At 45.6% G+C, this 17,529-nt stretch overlaps 2 protein-coding genes across 3 annotated transcripts in view; one reads left to right on the forward strand and one right to left on the reverse strand.

Moving 5' to 3' along the window:
* Window positions 1–17,529, forward strand: part of BLK (BLK proto-oncogene, Src family tyrosine kinase) — a 150,456-nt gene that overhangs the window by 12,834 nt on the left and 120,093 nt on the right. The gene's annotated exons all lie outside the window — the stretch shown is intronic.
* Window positions 13,192–17,529, reverse strand: part of FAM167A (family with sequence similarity 167 member A) — a 29,447-nt gene continuing 25,109 nt past the window's right edge. Inside the window, exon 3 of the mRNA XM_038396323.2 lies at window positions 13,192–17,224. Coding sequence (XP_038252251.1) covers window positions 16,961–17,224 — 264 coding nt within the window. The 3' untranslated portion in view covers window positions 13,192–16,960. The remainder of the gene's footprint in view (window positions 17,225–17,529) is intronic.

Raw genomic sequence — 17,529 nt, forward strand, 5'->3', positions numbered from 1 at the left:
CTCAAACCAGACCCAGTCCTGCTTCCATTGCACAGTGCACAGCAGGAGATGCAGTAATGTGCACAGTGCATTAGCTCTAGCCAGAGTGGTGCTTCTGATCAGCCATGCCCTGAGCCTGAAGACATCTAACGTCCTCTTACTGTGGCTGTCTGCTTACGTCCCACATACAGCCGGATCCCTGTAACATTACTATATCTGATATGGGGTTTATGCTGTTAGAGGCCATTGTTGGGGAATTGCTGCCACAAGACACCCTCCTCAAAGCCCTTGGCACCCTCCCAAACCCATAAGTCTCCCTAGTGAACAATACACAGAAGTAGGTAAACCATGAGCTGCTCAAAACCTCCTTGGCTGTGTGCCCATGGGTCTGGTAATCTATTGGCTATCGTGTATGTTCTCCGCTGCCCCCTACTGGATAGAATCAGAACTGCTCCATTGTGTATCATAGGCCCTATGCTGCTAATGAGGATTGGAGGTGCTACGGAGGTGCACGTTAGTGGAAGGAGATGTTTTCCTTGGTCTATTTGATCTCTTTGTGATGACCATGCTGGTGAGAGCTGGGCTATTGATGAATACTCTGAATGTGGTTTGTTTCCCAAGGGCAGCTAAAACCTGGTTGAGGGTCATTCCCAAAAAGCTCTGCTGTTTCCTTAATTTAGAGTCAGCCCCTCTCCCCCAACACACACATTAACAGCTGTTTTCGTTTTGTCTTTGCCCAGTTAGGGACCTAGACGTGCTGGGTTCCGTAAGAGAAGGAATTATTCCACGTTCTGCTCCCAGAATGAGGGCATCAAGGTCATTCCCTGCCCAACGGAGCCTTGAGCATGGCCACCTGTCTGCAATGCTGTGTGGCGCTGCGTCTGCTGCTGCCCTGGGAGCCTGGAGGGAACTTTTCATTTTTGTGCCTGTAGAAATGATTTACACAACCCAGCACCTGGGGCTTGATCCTGTACCTGCTTAAATCAACGATAAAGCTCCCGTTGATTTCAGTTAGGATCCGGATCCACCTATTCAAGGCTCTTCCTCCTCTCTGCAAATGACCCATCCTGGTAAATAATTCTTTTTCTTCCACCAAGTTAGGGTGCTCATATTTTATTATCAAGAAAACCAATGCCTTGGATGCAACAAGAGGGCTCTAAAATCCTTGCTCAGTGCATACTGTGTAATAACCCCCTGGGACAATACAAGGAATGCCAATGACCTACCCAGCTGTCAGATCCTGCCAAACCCTACTCACATAAAGGTGAAAGGACCTTGAAATTATATCTGTACTGTAGAGAGAGCAGTAATCTCTTTGGGGCAGAGACTGTCTTTTTGGTCTGTGTTTGTACAGCACCTAGCACAATGGGTCCTGGTCCAGGATTGAATGGATGGTCTCAGGGAAATGAATAGGACTTTGATCTGGAAGCATCAACCTCATCTGTTTGAGCTAGCGGGCAGATTCTATAGCTCAGAAGCACGAGCAGATTCATAAGCCTCTATATGCAGTATAGCCAGCAGTGGGTACCAAGAACCAGCCTGTGCCAGCATGGCAATCACTGGGCAATGAGTAGTTTAGGCACAGTTACAAGCATGCTTTATGTGTGCAGCTGTTTACATCAGCTCTCAGCAGGCATCATCATTAACCTCTATCACTATTTCGGGCTAAATGCATCTCTACATTCCGAGTGCTTTGGTGATGCAAAGTAGAGCTAGGTTTACACCTGATTTGCATCATCAGATCGGTGTAAAGAAACCGGCTTGTACCAGTGAATCTGGCCCACTAGCTGTTTTCTTAGTTGAAAGCACTGTTCTGCAGATATCACCAGGTGGTGCTATTACACATAATCTTCCAAATTATTTTTCTTAGTATGCGAGCAAATGTTCAGTCTTGGGTAGACATCTCAAATGCTGTTGTTTTGTTATGCAAGGGTCTGCGTAGAGGTGGTGGTCCTTTGGAGTGGGAGCTGAATGAACAGCAGGAAAGTTTGCTTACTCTCTGCCTTGTGTCTGGGTAGAGTCAATTTTTGTCCAGGGTGTCTCTCTGGGAACCATGCATTGATGCAGGGCTGAGATTCCTGCAAGAAGGGATTGTTCTGCATGTTGTTTGTGGCCACCTCTGTGCCAGGAGTGGTTTATATGTGCAAATTAAACAGATTACACATAGAATATACCTAGACTCCATATCACTGATTTCTTCTCCACTGGAAGAAGGCCCCAAACATCTACCACAGCTTGGCACAAGGGCAACACTGGGGTCGGAACAGGACACTGACATTGCAAGAAGGAGCGACAGCAACATGAGCTAACAAGCTAACTGGGTCAGGAGCAATAGACAGGAGCAGCCTGTGCTAAGAGATAGGAGTGCTCTTTCCATCTCCTCTAGGATTTTGAAAATATCAGGTACTTTATCAGGTTCTCTGTCCCCAGCAATGTTAGCACAGAGGGTATTGAGCCTTATCAGGGTGCAAGGTGACAGCGGGTGAGGATTTCTGTGACACAGGCCTCCTGCTGGTTGTGAGAACACAGAGTACAAGGACACCACCAGTCAGGAATATAATAGGTAGAGGTCCTTGGCTGAGAGTCTGGCTGTGACCAGGCTCCCAGTGGGGGCCAGCTGTGGTCACTCAGTTAGGGTGAACTGCAAAGAATGGGGCAGACAATCCCCCAAAAGCTGGTGGATATTCCAATACTTAGATTTACCAAACCAGCATAAAATAGCTTCTTTATTACCTTACTGGTTACTCAGAAGTCCAAACAACACATTTCCGTTAAAGTGATCCAGCCTCCATCCAGGTACCTAAGTCAAATATGATGATTTCTGAAAATCATTTAATCATATAAAAGAAAAGTTTCTACCAATCCCAAAGGATTGGACATATTACCTCCCAGGTTAATGAATATTTCAGATCTTACCCAAATACACGCTACAGCTAATTCTTATTAACTGAACTAAAATTGATTAAAAAACAAAAGAGAGAGAGAGAATGGTTAAAAGATCAGTATACATACTGACATGAATTCAAGTCATTGGGGTTCAGATTCATAACAGAGATGGTGAGCTTTGTAGATGCAAAGAGTTCTTTCAGAAATAGTCCAATGTTTATATTTCCAGTCAGTCCTTATGACCTAAGCTTCCCCTGTATGAAGCCTCAAGAAGAGCTGAGATGAACAGGATCAGGACCCAAGGAACTTTTATACAATTTCATGCCCTCTTTGAGAAGTTGGAGTTCCTCGGGGAACAAAAGATAGTTAGGATGACTTTGAAGGAGGTCCATCACTGGTACTTAGCTATACAAATTAACATAAGGCCATTTGCATGTTCCTCCATCACTCACAGTACATTTAAAAGACAGATGAATACTGAGATATCCCATGTTTACAATTCATTTAAATGCTAGGATGTTCTTTTGATCACTGAATCATCAGAATACAGCATAGACAGGGACTGCTGATTACATTTTCTACCCTACTCATATATATATAAATAGATAAAAACACAGCCATTACCTCCCCACATGTCTTTAAGGGTCGAATTCAAGTTGTTTATTTTGCGGGATGTTTAATCCTTTCTAGCCATGCATCACACTTGCAAAGTGTGTTTTAGGGAAGAAGGCTCCGGGGGAGGAAAAAGCAGACCCAAACCATGGCAGGCATGTCACTGAGCCAGGTATGTCCAATACCTGAGATGAGTTTTAGGAATCTGACATCCTCCTGATCAGAGAGCAAACTGAAACTTTGCGTCTTCCAAACTTGTGAAAGGGTTATTGCTTTAGTCTGCAGATATACTGGCCTGGCTTATGTACCTTAGAGCAGTGGAGCTGTGGGGCATGTACCTCTGGTAGCATGGGAGCTGTGAACAGGTGGTAAGTGGCTGATTTAAAATAGAGCTGGTTGAAAAATGGAATGAAATTGTCACCAAAAATTTGACCCTTTTTATTTGTTAGAATAGGTGTAAAATTTTCAAAAGCCCCTAAATGGTTTAGGAGCCTAAATGACATTTTCAAAAATGACTCCGGCACTTGAGAGCCTACGTTACATCTACACTGTAGAAAAAGCCCCACGGCAGTGAGTTTCAGATCCCAGGTCCACATACTCAGGCTTGCAGGGCTCTTGCTACAGTGCTAAAAATACCTGTGTGGACGTTCACGCTTGGGCTGGAGCGCAGGCTCCGAGACCCACCCCGCTTGCCAGGCTTCAAAGCCCAAGTATGAATGTCTAACTGACTATTTTAAGTCAGTGTAGACATATCCGAAGTCTGATGAGGATTTAGGACCTAGATCCTGAAAGGGTCTTAGGTGCCCAACTCCCATGGGAGTTAAATATCTAAATACCTGTGAGGCTCGAGGCCTCAGTGCCTGAACCCGTTTTGAAAATGGGACATAGGTGCCTGCATCCTGAGGCGTTTCTGAAAATGGTTCCTTTGTTCCAGTGGGTAGTGTCTCAATCCAATGTAACTGCACTGATTAGAATTACAACAGCAAGTGCTTCTGAGCTATAGGGGTGGGACCCTAGATCTTCAAGTCTGAGGATTGCTGGCTCAGAGTGAGCGGGGATTGGGGGGAGGGGGCTCCCCAGGAACCTATCCTTGCAACTAAGCCCTATGCCAACTCTGTCCACATATCTATTCAAGTGACACCATCATAGGACCTAACCACATCAGCCATGCCATCAGGGGCTCGTTCACCGGCACATCTACCAATGTGACATATGCCATCATGTGCCAGCAATGCCCCTCTGCCTTATACATTGGCCAAATTGGACAGTCTCTACGCAAAAGAATAAATGGACACAAATCTGACATCAGGAATCATAACATTCAAAAACCAGTAGGAGAACACTTCAACCTCTCTAATCACTCAGTGACAGACTTAAAGGTAGCAATTTTGCAACAGAAAAGCTTCAAAAACAGACTCCAACGAGAAGCTGCTGAACTTGAATTAATACGCAAACTAGATACCATTAACTTAGGTTTGAACAGAGACTGGGAATGGCTCGGTCATTACACTAATTGAATCTATTTCCCCATGTTAAGTATCCTCACACCTTCGTATCAACTGTCCGAAATGGGCCATCTTGATTATCGCTTCAAAAGCTTTTTCCCCCCCTGCTGATAATTGCTTCTCTTTATTAATTAGCCTCTCACAGTTGGTATGGGTACTTCCACCTTTTCATGTTCTCTGTATGTATAAATATCTTCTTACCATATGTTCCATTCTATGCATCCCATGAAGTGGGCTGTAGCCCACAAAAGCTTATGCTCAAATAAATTTGTTAGTCTCTAAGGTGCTGTTCTTTTAGCTTTACCCCAGTTGATTCTGGACTCTGCCCACTGTTCTCATTTGGGAGGAGGCTCAAATGGAACCTGGAGAAGGTCTCATTGTTTTTTTGGCTGGCGCGGTTGGATCGTGTTTTGGATTGTGAACTGCCCCCAGGCTTGTTGGGAAGGGTGCACTAGAAACATGCAGAGTTATTTATTAGTCATTGTTATTCCTCAGCTAGTCACCCTGTGCCTGGCAGAGAAACTACAGTGACGTCAGTGCTCAGATTGCCAAGGAACCCAGTCGCAGGGGAATGTGGCTGAATTTAACTGCGGCCAATTGCCAGCCTCAGTCCCTGAGGAGGGAAGGCAGGAGCCAGGCAATGGAAATGCTATGGGGCCCGATCCTGCACGCTGCTGAGAAGGGCCTGGAGGGGCTGATTGCTCACAAAACTAGGGTGGCCAGGTGCCTAGTTTTGACCAGAAAGTCAGATCTACTGACCGGACACCCAAAAACCAGTTACTGCAAGCAGGAGAGGCAGGGAGGCACCGGGTCATCATCCTCTCCAGGCCCTACTCAGCTGGGGCCACCTCCTATTGTGGTTGGGTGGCTGCAGCTCCCAGTGCCAGCTCCACAGGCAAGTCCCTCCTGACCTGGGCGGCAGGGGAGGAAGAGGAGTGGATTGGGGTGGAGCCTCAGGGGAAGAGGCAGGGCAGGGGCAAGGGCTCGGGGGCAGAGGCGGGGCAGGGCCAGGGCTTTGCGGGGAATAGGCAGGGCAGGGGAGGATCCGGCACTCCTGCTGGAGTGTCCGGTTTTTAAATATGACCAAGTTAGCAACCCTCTTCACAACTCCCCTGGACGTCTATGAGAGTAGGGTGCTGAGCACCTCCAGAAATTGCTCAGGGCCTTGCAGCATGGAGAGATAAACTGCTCTCGGACTGCAGGCCCAGAAGATCGAAAGGCCCAAACAAAGCCCCTTTTGCTATTCTTTCTCGAACTCCACCTTCAAGATCGTGACTCATTGATCTTCCTCTAAAGTCCAAGCCTGGAGTTAGCTCCTTCCACCCCTGCCCCTGGCTTTTATGCCTTGTCACAGCAGGGAAATCTCAGGGGGAATCTTAATTGTTCACCCATTTGGCCACAAGTGCTGAGCCAGTCAGCTCTTTGCAGGAGGAGGAAAGGAAGCGATCGGCTTCAGGCCAGGCTGAGGTCTAGTTGGGCTTTTGCTAGAGCAACACAAAAGCATTAGCAACCAGGACCGACCAGCCAGCCCTCCGCTCTGATGAACTGCAGGCGCCAGTGTGGCTGCAGACTACTTTTGTGCCTGCAAACAGACCTTTGTGTGGGCAGATGGGGCATTTGGGCTCCCTGCTGCCCAGTCAGCCTGTGCAGATTTGGCCCCAAGTGAACTACTAACCATACAAGTACTCACATGCAAGGCAGCGTTGCATAGTGTTCTGAGAACAGGGTTGGTAGTCAGGGCTCCAGTGCTACAAAAGTGACTGGTGATTTGGGATGTGCAACATGAGACCCTGATTTTGGAAGGGTGGGGGCTCCAGACTCTAAAGTGTCTCAACTTGGGCCCCCAAAATCACTAGTTGTTTTTGATACATGTTGGCTCATAGTCTCAGCTCCGGATCCATGTCTGAATTTGGGTTTGCGACTCACGCCTTATTTTACACTGGCCCTAATCTACAAACCAGATCCAAGCAGGCCCAGTGACCGCTGGATTTCATCTCCACTTGATGCATCCGATGAAGTGAGCTGTAGCTCACGAAAGCTTATGCTCTAATAAATTTGTTAGTCTCTAAGGTGCCACAAGTACTCCTTTTCTTTTTATCTCCACTTGAGCGCTCCGAAATTGAGATACCCAAATCACTTCTGAAAATCGAGGCCAGGGATGCCTGCACACAAAGTCTGGCCATATGGCTGACTAGCTGTGGAACCTGGAGCCAATCGCTTAGCCTTTCTGTAGCTCATTTCCCATATCTGCCAAAGGAAGATCATGGTATTTACCTGCTTTGCAAAGGGGTCACGAAGATCAATTAGCTGATCTTTGTAAATCTGTGCTAAGTATTATTAATAGCAATTACCTCTGGGTATACAACAGTGCTCCTAATGGAAGACTCCTTTGCAATATGTTTTCCGTTTAATAGGCTCAGGACTATTCAGACAGAAATCTAAAGCTGTGTGGGGCAGGGCCATCCTTAGGATTTATGGGGCCCTATGCTGTATTATTAAACTGGTGCCCCTATGTCCCACGGCAGCTGAGCTCGCATGTGTATTTTAGATAAGGATGGTCTTTTGAAGGATTTATTTAAAAAACTGTATGTCCGAAGATCCAAGCATTTAAGACCAAAAATTAATCCTCAGATTGTGCATCTAAAAATCTATGCAAGGATTTTTTAGAGATGTGATTTTATAATCTTCAGCAACACACTAATGAAATATTTCTAAAGCAAATTTTAAATTAAGGTCCTGTAGACTGACATGTTCTGCGTAAATATTACAGTCATGCACAACTGGTTTTATCAGTAAATTCAGAAACTGATAGTATATACCTGGGGGTTGGCAGATGCCTGTTAAATGGCTTCATTACCACTTGAAGAAAAGGAGGACTTGTGGCATCTTAGAGACTAACAAATTTATTTGAGCATAAACTTTCGTGAGCTTAGTTAGTCTCTAAGGTGCCAAAAGTACTCCTTTTCTTCTTGTGATTATCACTTGAATGGTTCTTTAACAGGTTCAGTGTTGTGCTAATAGGTCTGGCAGGCTGGAGGCTTTTTCACTTTTAAGTACTAGATTCACTGCAGAGGAAGACTCACCAGGCTGCAGCAGCCAGCTGCGTGGGAGCCTGTAGGAAGAGTCAGAACAGGGATAGGAAGAGGTGGAAGGGTGGACACTAAGACCCAGGGGACGGCCCTGGTTTGGGGTATTTCCCACCCTGAAGTGATTTCCTTTTAAGATAAAAAGAAAAGGAGTACTTGTGGCACCTTAGAGACTAACAAATTTATTAGAGCATAAGCTTTCGTGAGCTACAGCTCACTTCGGCATCCGATGAAGTGAGCTGTAGCTCACGAAAGCTTATGCTCAAATAAATTTGTTAGTCTCTAAGGTGCCACAAGTACTCCTTTTCTTTTTGCGAATACAGACTAACATGGCTGCTACTCTGAAACCTTTTAAGATATGATGCAAGGGGAACCACTCCTTGCTGCACCCCTTGATCCAAAGCAGGAAGACAGCTATCTAAAAATGCAAATCTTTTGAAACTGTTCCAGACAGATGCTATTTATAAAAGTCTGTTTGAACTGGCAGGGCTAAACTTCCAGTTGTATAACTACATTATGCAACAGCTCCTCCAGCGCCTGTCAGAAGCCCAGAATGAATATCTAGGGGTGAGAAGAGTGCAAGATATTAGAAGCTCATGACAGCCAATGAAGAGTGAAAGATGCATCAGGCACCTTGGGCCTTCCTTTCGCTTTGTCTTGCTTTCATAGGCCTGGAGCTATGGCCAGATCGTCAGAAGCTGTGCGCATCCCCAACTCCTCCTGAAGTCAAAAGGAACTTAGCCGCTCTGAAAATCAGGCCATGTGGGGGTCCTCCAGGGTTCATCAATTGGTGAGGCATCTGGATTATCCTCACCGGACTGATAGAAAGGAGCATGGATGACAGCCCTAGATCTCAGCCGCCCTGACTATTGGGGAGGTTTGGAATCCTGGCCTATGCTTTACCGATGGCCATTCTCACTAGAATGGGCAGAACCAAAAGAGCTGGGGTGAAATCCTGGCCTCACTGAAGTCAATGGCAAAACTCCCATTGACCCCAATGGGGCAGGATTTCACCCCAGATCCAAGCTCTCCTGGTCAAAGTCCAGATCCAAATTTTGCAGTTCAGGGCACATCTTTAAGTGCTGTCAGTAGAGCCACATTGAGCTCAGCAGTTTCATTTTTCAAGGGGTTGGGCTAATGTCTGCTGTTTAGGGTCACAAGTGCTCATGGTCCTCAAGAATAGCTTTGAGTTTGGGGCTCCAGCTTTCCATAGAGCACAAAGCTCCCTGAGGATTTTAGTGAGGTGCTTATACATTCTTGGTCCAGATCCTATTCAAGACATTGCCAGGGCCAATGCATAGGTTTTGGGCTGGACAGACAGGTCTTTACACTTTGCGTTCTGCTCCAAAGAGAAATCAGCTTCCCTGGAAGTTCACTGATGGTGGCAGGTCGTGATACATGCAGCCACAGAAATGGTGTATGGGTTTGTTTTCTATGTACTGCACCTTTACAATCCAAGGAATCGGCTGGAAGCGGCTGGCATTTTGTGCTCTGCTCCAATATAGTATGTTACAGATGGGAGAAACATACACTGTGCTCTCTCAAGCAGACATCACTTTGGTTCTTTTCTTTCATTATGTTTTCCCTTATCTAAGATAAAACCCATTGAATGTATAGCTTCTCTCTGTGAGCCAAAAACACAATAGCGAGGAAGATACTCAGTGTTTGGGTCTGTTATTATTCAGATAGCAATAGAAGTAGCACTGCTTGATGCCTGACATGCCTTAGGGGATGCCATGTATAGCTTCAGCAAGGGAGTAACAGTTTTAACTCTCAATTTCCTGGCTTTTTCTGTTTAAATGAGATCTATACACTGTATTTTTGTCATGATCTTTTTATTTCAGTTCACTTGTCATAGCGGTAATATAGAAACAATAGTGGAAACCATGAAAATACAAATCACTCATTGCTCATGTAATAGCACTTTGTATTGCCACAAGGTTAAGAATTAGATGTTTCCCTTAGGAAAAAAACAAACAAACCCTTTAGAGACGTTGTACTAAGTCTGCAGGCCTCTGGGGCTGGATCCACACCAGCAAATGTGGCAGTCCCGTCATGAGCCAGTCCTGCTCCTATAGGAGTTTTGCCATTGCCCTCAGTGAGAGATCAACAGGATTGGACCCTACTGCAGGTGCTAAGGCTGTTTTTTGTTCACAGGGCCTTGTGTGAAGATTTGTGACGATTTTAGTGCATGTGGATTCGCTCTCGCTGAGCTTCACATTGCGCTTCAGATTTGAACAAACTCAGAAACCTCAGAGCAAAACTCAGCAGGGACCCACTGCATTTCAACTGCTTTTGCAGCAAAGCCATTTGAAACCACAGCCAGTTGGCTTGAAAGAGCCATGAACCATTTGTTGCACTTGGTCTGGATTCTGAGTGTGGGGTGTGACGTGACACCCAGGGAGCTGCACATGGCTGTGCGGTTTTTTTAACCAAAGTCTGGCATTGCTCTGCTTTACAGAAGCTGATACCACAGGACTATTGCAGTCCATACTATACACATGTGGCACAACTGTCCATGGAGTGTGATTACTTCAAGTTAAGGAACTGAGACACTTCCTTCTTCTCAGAACAAAAAAAGGCACCAGTCAACTCTGCAGATGATTATTTGGGCCAGATCCTTAGCTGGCATAAAGCCATCTATTTACCTTAGGCACTTATAGGTACCCATTGCACCTCACAATCTTTTAATGCATTGCTACTTACAACAGCCCTGTGAGGCAGCGAAGTGCTGCTATGCCCATTGTACAGATGGGGAACTGAGGCACAGAGACTTGCCCAAGGCCATACAGGAAGTCTGTGGTGGAACAGGGAGTTGACCCCAGGTTTCTCAAGGCCCAGCCTAGCACCCAACCACTGGACTATCCTGCCCTCCTTCAAGGAAGCTGCAGTGTTTCACACCAGTGAAGGATCTGGCCCTTTGTCTGCAAAATCCCATTCCCCTACCCCCACCAAATATGTAAATGTGTTTGTTGTTGCCATAGCCAGCTGTTTTGTTAAGTGTCTGGACCCACTATTCTTTCGCTGGTGAGTAACAACAACAAACTGTGACTGATTTTGTCTTGTTTCCTCTACCGCTGCTTCCCACCCACACAAAACCCACCCCTTCATTTTCACCCTGTTTATAGCCTCCATGCTCAAGACCACAAGGCAGGCAGCTGCTGGTGAAGGCTCTTGGCTAACATGGTGATGTGTATGGTGTACAAATCTAGACAAAGGGACAGATTACACTGAAGACCTTGCACAGTGCTTGTGTGTTGCATTCCTCGTTAGTGCCTGGTCCACACAAAGAATAGCAGCCTACTAGTGCTGCTTGCTGATGGGCATACTTCTGTTGCTCAACTGGTAGAGCTCAGTGCTGAAAGTCACAGGTTCAGTTCTTGCTGATGACAGAAGCTGGAGGATTGTCATACTTGCATTGAGATGGCTGAGGATCCTTCAGAGCCTATCCATATCCCCCTGGCTGGAGGTGTAGCTATTGAGTAATGTGCTACACCAGCCAGTGAGCGATTGGGGCAGGAATCAAGCTTGACATCGTTTTTTATTTTACAAAAATGTGCATTTTAGAGTAACAGCTGGCAATTCTTAGCATTCCATCTCTAATAAATACAATGATTCATTTCTTAAACCCCCATCTTTCAAAGGTCTCACCCCAGCTACCCTGATTTCATTATTATTATGCTTACACTAACTTTTCACAGTGACTAAGTGAGTCCTTGATGGTTCAGAAATGAGATCCATCTATTCCTGTCCTAAAAGACTGTCCATTGTGATAAATCCAATCTGGGTGTCTTTAGTTATGTAAACCAGTCACTCATGTCCCATTCCTTCCGTTAGTTGGATGCACCTACCTCCTTCCTGAAGCTGATTGGATTTTTTTCATCAAAGCATTTTTTTCAGTGCAAACTGGCTTTTAGATCCAAATGAAAACATTCATTTTTGGTTGACATTTTCTGGGTTTTGGTAAAAAAAAAAATTGTTTTTAAGTACCTTTTTTGTCTTTTGGCAAAAAATTTTACTGCAAATATTTCTGAAAGCCAATTTTTCATTTTTGGTTTTACTTTGAAAAAAAACCATTCTACAGGATTTTTTGGAAAATAAGCATTTTTCAAAATTTCCTGCAAAAATACAGTAATTGATGTTTTGATCAGTTCTATTCCCATCCCTGTGTTAAAAAAATCAAGGTCCTGACTCATTGGTTAGCACATGCACAGCTGTCTATTGAATTTAAAGGGACGATGTACATGAGTAAGTGCTCACCAGTGTAACGGTTACACAATGTACTCCAAGTATGCTATGGTAGTGGTCCAAAACCATAGAGTATTGCTAGGCACAGTGTTGCCTAGTGCATAGCATATCACACTAGCACTCAGGAGCCCTGCGTTCTAATCTCAGCTCTGCTATTAGCCTGCTGGGTGACCGTGGGCAAGTCATTGGACCACTCAGTGCCTCAGTTTCTCCATCTGTAAAATGGGGATAATTATAGAACTGTCGGGCTGGAAGGGACCTCAAGAGGTCATTGCAACACTGGTATACCAGGTGCCAGCTCTATGCCAAGGCCCCCACATCTCAGCTGAATTCTGGCAAATACATAGCTAGAATCAGTCTGTTGAAAGTATTAAAATAAGTATTAGAATGGTAAGAATGTGTTTAGACTTTATTGAATGCTTGCGAGTCATTGCATGCATTAATCTCACATATAACCTCTATATCCTATATTGTAAGGTAATATCTAGTGGTTCTCAACCTGCGGCCCAATCAGCACACAGCTGCGGACTATGTGACATCCTCAGAGCCATACAGGTAGCATTGGATGGGCCCACATAACACGTTGTGGGCCACATATGCAGCCCACAATGGTAAACAGGTTGAGAACCACTGAAAGCAGTTGTATTATGACTCCCTGTGAAAATGACTGTGTAAATTATCAGACAGGAAAGACATTAATTAGCATGAAGGGCTGATCTTCAGCAGAAGGTGTTACATCCTTCCAAGAAAGCAAGGACCATTGATATCAGATGAATCACTGTAGGACAGTGCAACCAGAATTTCCCTACATGCAGTCAACAGGAGGACAAAAGACTTCTTTGTCCTGCTGTCCTCCATGTGAAGATGAGTCATGAAAGTGGATTCTTCCCATCAACTGAGATTGCAACTCAGAGTACATGGTAGTAGGGGGATGAAAACCACAAACCAAAGGAATTTAGTATTTCTATGCTGCTTGGACTCGGGGGGGGGGGGGGCACAGTGTTTCTAGGCATAAGTGAGAGATTCCCCAGTTGCTTAGCCTGGGTTAGCCCTAAAAGACATACAGAGCTTGCCGATTATAGAAGCTCCTATTACCTTTTGCAATTTAAGATTGTAACTCATTTGTATATCTATGTTTACTTGCTTTAACCTTGTAAATAACTCTCTGGTTTCCTTTTTCTATTTAATTAATTTTTAGTTAGTTTGTTATAGGATTGGCTACAAGCATTGTCTTTGGTGTGAGAGCTAGGGTGCAAGTGACCTGGGTTAAGTGACTGATCCGTTGGGACTGAGAGTAACCTGAATATTGCTGTTCTCCTTGGTGTAAGGGACCATCTATCACAAAGGTATGCTTACCTGCTTGGTGAGACAGATCAGAATACCCAGTGGGACTGTCTGTGACTCCACGCTAAGGGTGCTGTAGTGCCAGAGGAGTTTACCCTTGGTAATTGGCTGTGAAATCTAAGTGTAGAACTCACAGCCAATTTGGAGTTTGTGTCTTGATTGCTAACAGTCTGGCCTGAGACTGGCCACGCTCTTGAGCACTGTAGGCAGCGCTAATCCATCCCTCCTCACTGAGGCAGGGTTAAGTAAACCTAGACAATCCCTGACAGATGTTTGTCTAACCTGTTCTTAAAAACCTCCAGGGACAGGGATTCTACACCCTCCTGTAGTAACCCATTCTACTACTTAATTCTCCTTGTATAAGTTATATTTAGAAAGTTTTCTAGTATCTAGCCTAAATCGCCCGTGCTGAAGTGAAGGCCGTTACTTCTTCTCCTCCCCTTGTTACTTCTTCTCCTCCCCTTAGTGGACATTGGAGCCCAACTCTTTATAACAGCCTTTAACGTGTTTTAAAATTATCAATCCTCTCTCAGTCTTCTCAAGGCTAGACATGTCAGAGGTCAGGTTTTCTCAATCTTTTATTGCTTTTGTTGCTCTCCTCTAGATTCTCTCCAATTTGTCCACATCATTCTACAAGTGCGGCACCCAAAACTGGACACAGTACTCCAGATGAGGCCTCACCAGTGCTGAGTAGAGTGGGACAGCTACCTTCCAGGTCTTACATATGACACTCCTGTTAATACACCTCAGAATGATATTAGCCTTTTTCGCAATTGCATCACATTGTTGGCTCATATTTAATTTGTGATCCATTATAACCCCCCAGATCCTTTTCAGCAGTACTATGACCTAGCCAGTTATTCACCATTTTGTAGTTGTGCATTTGATTTTACCTTTCTAAGTGAAGTACTTTACACTTGTCTTTATTGAATTTCTTCTTGTTGATTTCAGACCAATCCTCTAAGTTATCGAGGTCATTTTGAATTCTGATCTTCAAAGTGCTAGCAATCCCTCCCAGCTTGGTGTCAGCTGCAAATTTTACAAGTGTACTCTTCACTCCATCATCCAAGTCATTAATGAAAATATTTAATAGCACCAGACCTAGGACAGACCCCTGCAGCACCCCACTAGACACATCCCCCAGCAAACCATTGATAACTATCCTTTGAGTATGGTCTTTCAACCAGTTGTGCACTTGCCATATAGTAATTTCATCTGGATGGCATTTCCCTAGTTTGCTTATGAGAATATCATATGGGACTGTGTCAAAAGCCTATTGAAGTCAAGATATATCACATTTTCCCCATATCAACTAGGCCAGTAAGTCTCTCAGAGAATGAAATTAGGTTGGTTTGGCATGATTTGTTCTTGACAAATCCATGCTGGTTATTCCTTATAACCTTATTATTCTCTAGGTGCTTACTAATGATTGTTTGATAATTTGTTCCAGTGCCTTTCTGGGTATTGATAACGAAACTGACCTCCTTTGTAAATTGCTTTGAGATCAGCTCATCAAAAGCACTGATAAGAGGGGGTATTACTGTTACTGTCGTAATCAGCCATTGCTACAGAATACTGCAGTACTGGACCAGCGCTGTAGGATACTGTCCATACTTTAATCAAGACTGAATGTTAGCAGTGGTCACGCACCCATGACAGACCTCCTGACCGGTTTCTGGGAGATTAATACCCCATGCATAAGAGGTGGCTAACTGGCATGCCTTACTGCAATAAGGATCGGTTAATGACCTCCAGTGACAATCTTGAACCACTGCTCACTCTGAAAGCTGTTGTAGTTTCCGATTAAATGATATTGACACCCTGGAGCTACTAAAGCCCAAATCATTCAAGGGAAGGAAAAAACTAAACCAAAAAAGACTTCACTGCCCTGTCATTCCTTTCTAGGTCCCTGTGGATTCTGATGGGCTTATACACAATATATAATTTGCGATCAAAGACGTGCAGGTGCCTCTGTCTGCACCCTCTGCCATTCACCAGAAGAGCTTCCTCCAAGCCGACACTCGAGAAACTGATTTGTGAAGCTGATCTCGCAGGTAGGGGAGAGCACAGCTGGCCTGGTATGATGAGTAATGCAAGTTAGGGACAGACGTTCCTTTATGCTTGTACAGAATGGAGGGCACTGCCCCAGAGATTTGTGTTCGGTGAAGGCTTAGAAGGGACAGAAGCAGAGCCTTGAAACAATCCTGATGCAATATAGACCAATGGCTCTGTTTGGCAGTAAATGGTCACTCTCCGTGTTGCTGAGCACACGCTCACGCCGCAGATCAATAGCAGACTTGGCAATAGTCTCTCTTTCTTGTAGTAATTTTACAGTAATTCTTACTACTATGATCACTAGAAAACATATCCGTTTTCCTCTTTACATTTCCTTCTTTTATTTGGATAGGGCTAGCCTGGCACGCTGGAGGCTGATCCTGTGGAGTGTTGGCGGAGTCCCACCTGATGCCAGTGGGATGGGGATGTGGGCCATCACAGTGCTGGTCTATTGCCCTATGTTTCTTAGTCCGTTTGGGGGATAACCGAGCCGCCTCATATGGCTGGTGTAGAGAAAGTAAGTCAAGAACATTTGCAGCCCTGATCATATCCTCCAGAGGACACAGACTAGCCTGAATCACTGTATAAATGTGTATGATGTCCATAGTTACCATTCACAGCGAAGGCACAATTCAGGACAAGCCCAGCTTCTCTGCCGTTCTTTTGGGATTGTGCATGACATAAACCCACTATTCCTCATGCCTTGGAGGCGCGGCTGCCATTGGAAATCAGCTTTCTAATCAAGATAGCAACCTTCAGCCCCTCCAAACAGAGGAGTATCATTGGTTTTTAGAGGAGCCATGGTTTCTGGCCCCAGGCGGATGAAAGGGGTTTTGCTTTGGTGCATGGCTGTACTTGTAACCTTCCCTTTGATTTCTAAGCACCTGGGAGGTCCAGTGGCCTCCTGCTGCCTCGCAGATCCTTCTGGCACGGCCGCTGTCTTTTACAATTACTTACCGATGAGGAGGAGGAGGTGGGATTGCACTTGCAAAGGAGCAGACTAAACTCAGAGGCGCTTCCTGGTTTCTGATGGTTCTAATACCCCAGCTTGTCTGTAGGCTTCTCCATACTGTCTCAGGGCTGAGATCTACCGGCACTACCTGGAGGCAAGAGCAGCTGTAGGATCTACTGCATTTTACCTCTTCCCCTCTGCGTCCTCTTGAGTCTTCGGATCTGGCAGTTCAGTGGAGGGATCTCTCTGTCTGCACCTCTGCTCCCCCATGGACGCTCCCTCCCGTGCCCCCCCTAACACAGCGAGAACCTGCGGGAGTTGATGTTCATCTTGGTGACGCCGATGAGCTTGAGGGGTGCGGAGAGGCTGAAGGAGCTCATGAGCGGGAAGTCGCAGAAGAGGTCGGCGAGCTCGTCCCGCTCCTCCAGCTCATAGGTGGCGTCGTTGAGCATGCGCCGGTGCAGATGGCAGGTCTGCTCGATCTTCAGCTTGTTGATGTCACTGCGCAGACGCATGAGCTGCCGTGCCAGCTGCTGGTCCTGCAGGCGCATTTCTGTCTGAAACATAGAGATGGGGCGGGGGGGCGGCAATCAGTCACCGCAGCGCTCGGGGTTCACCCAGCTTCCCTCTCCCTTTAGCTGAGGGCAGTTTAATTTATCTTTGAGTGAGCAGCATTTAAGAGAAACAGCAATTATAGATGGGGAAAGAATTCCCAGGGAATTGTTCCCACCGCCCTGGGTCAGATCCCCTGCTGGCGTAAATGGAGTTAGGCTGATATACATCAGCTCAGGGTCTGGTGCATTACATTCACCAGGGGCTTGTCCCACCCGGTTTTAAGTGGCTCCTGCAATGGGGCTGCCCA

The sequence above is a fragment of the Dermochelys coriacea genome, chromosome 3, assembly GCF_009764565.3.
Source record: "Dermochelys coriacea isolate rDerCor1 chromosome 3, rDerCor1.pri.v4, whole genome shotgun sequence".
NCBI classification, from domain to species: domain Eukaryota; kingdom Metazoa; phylum Chordata; order Testudines; family Dermochelyidae; genus Dermochelys; species Dermochelys coriacea.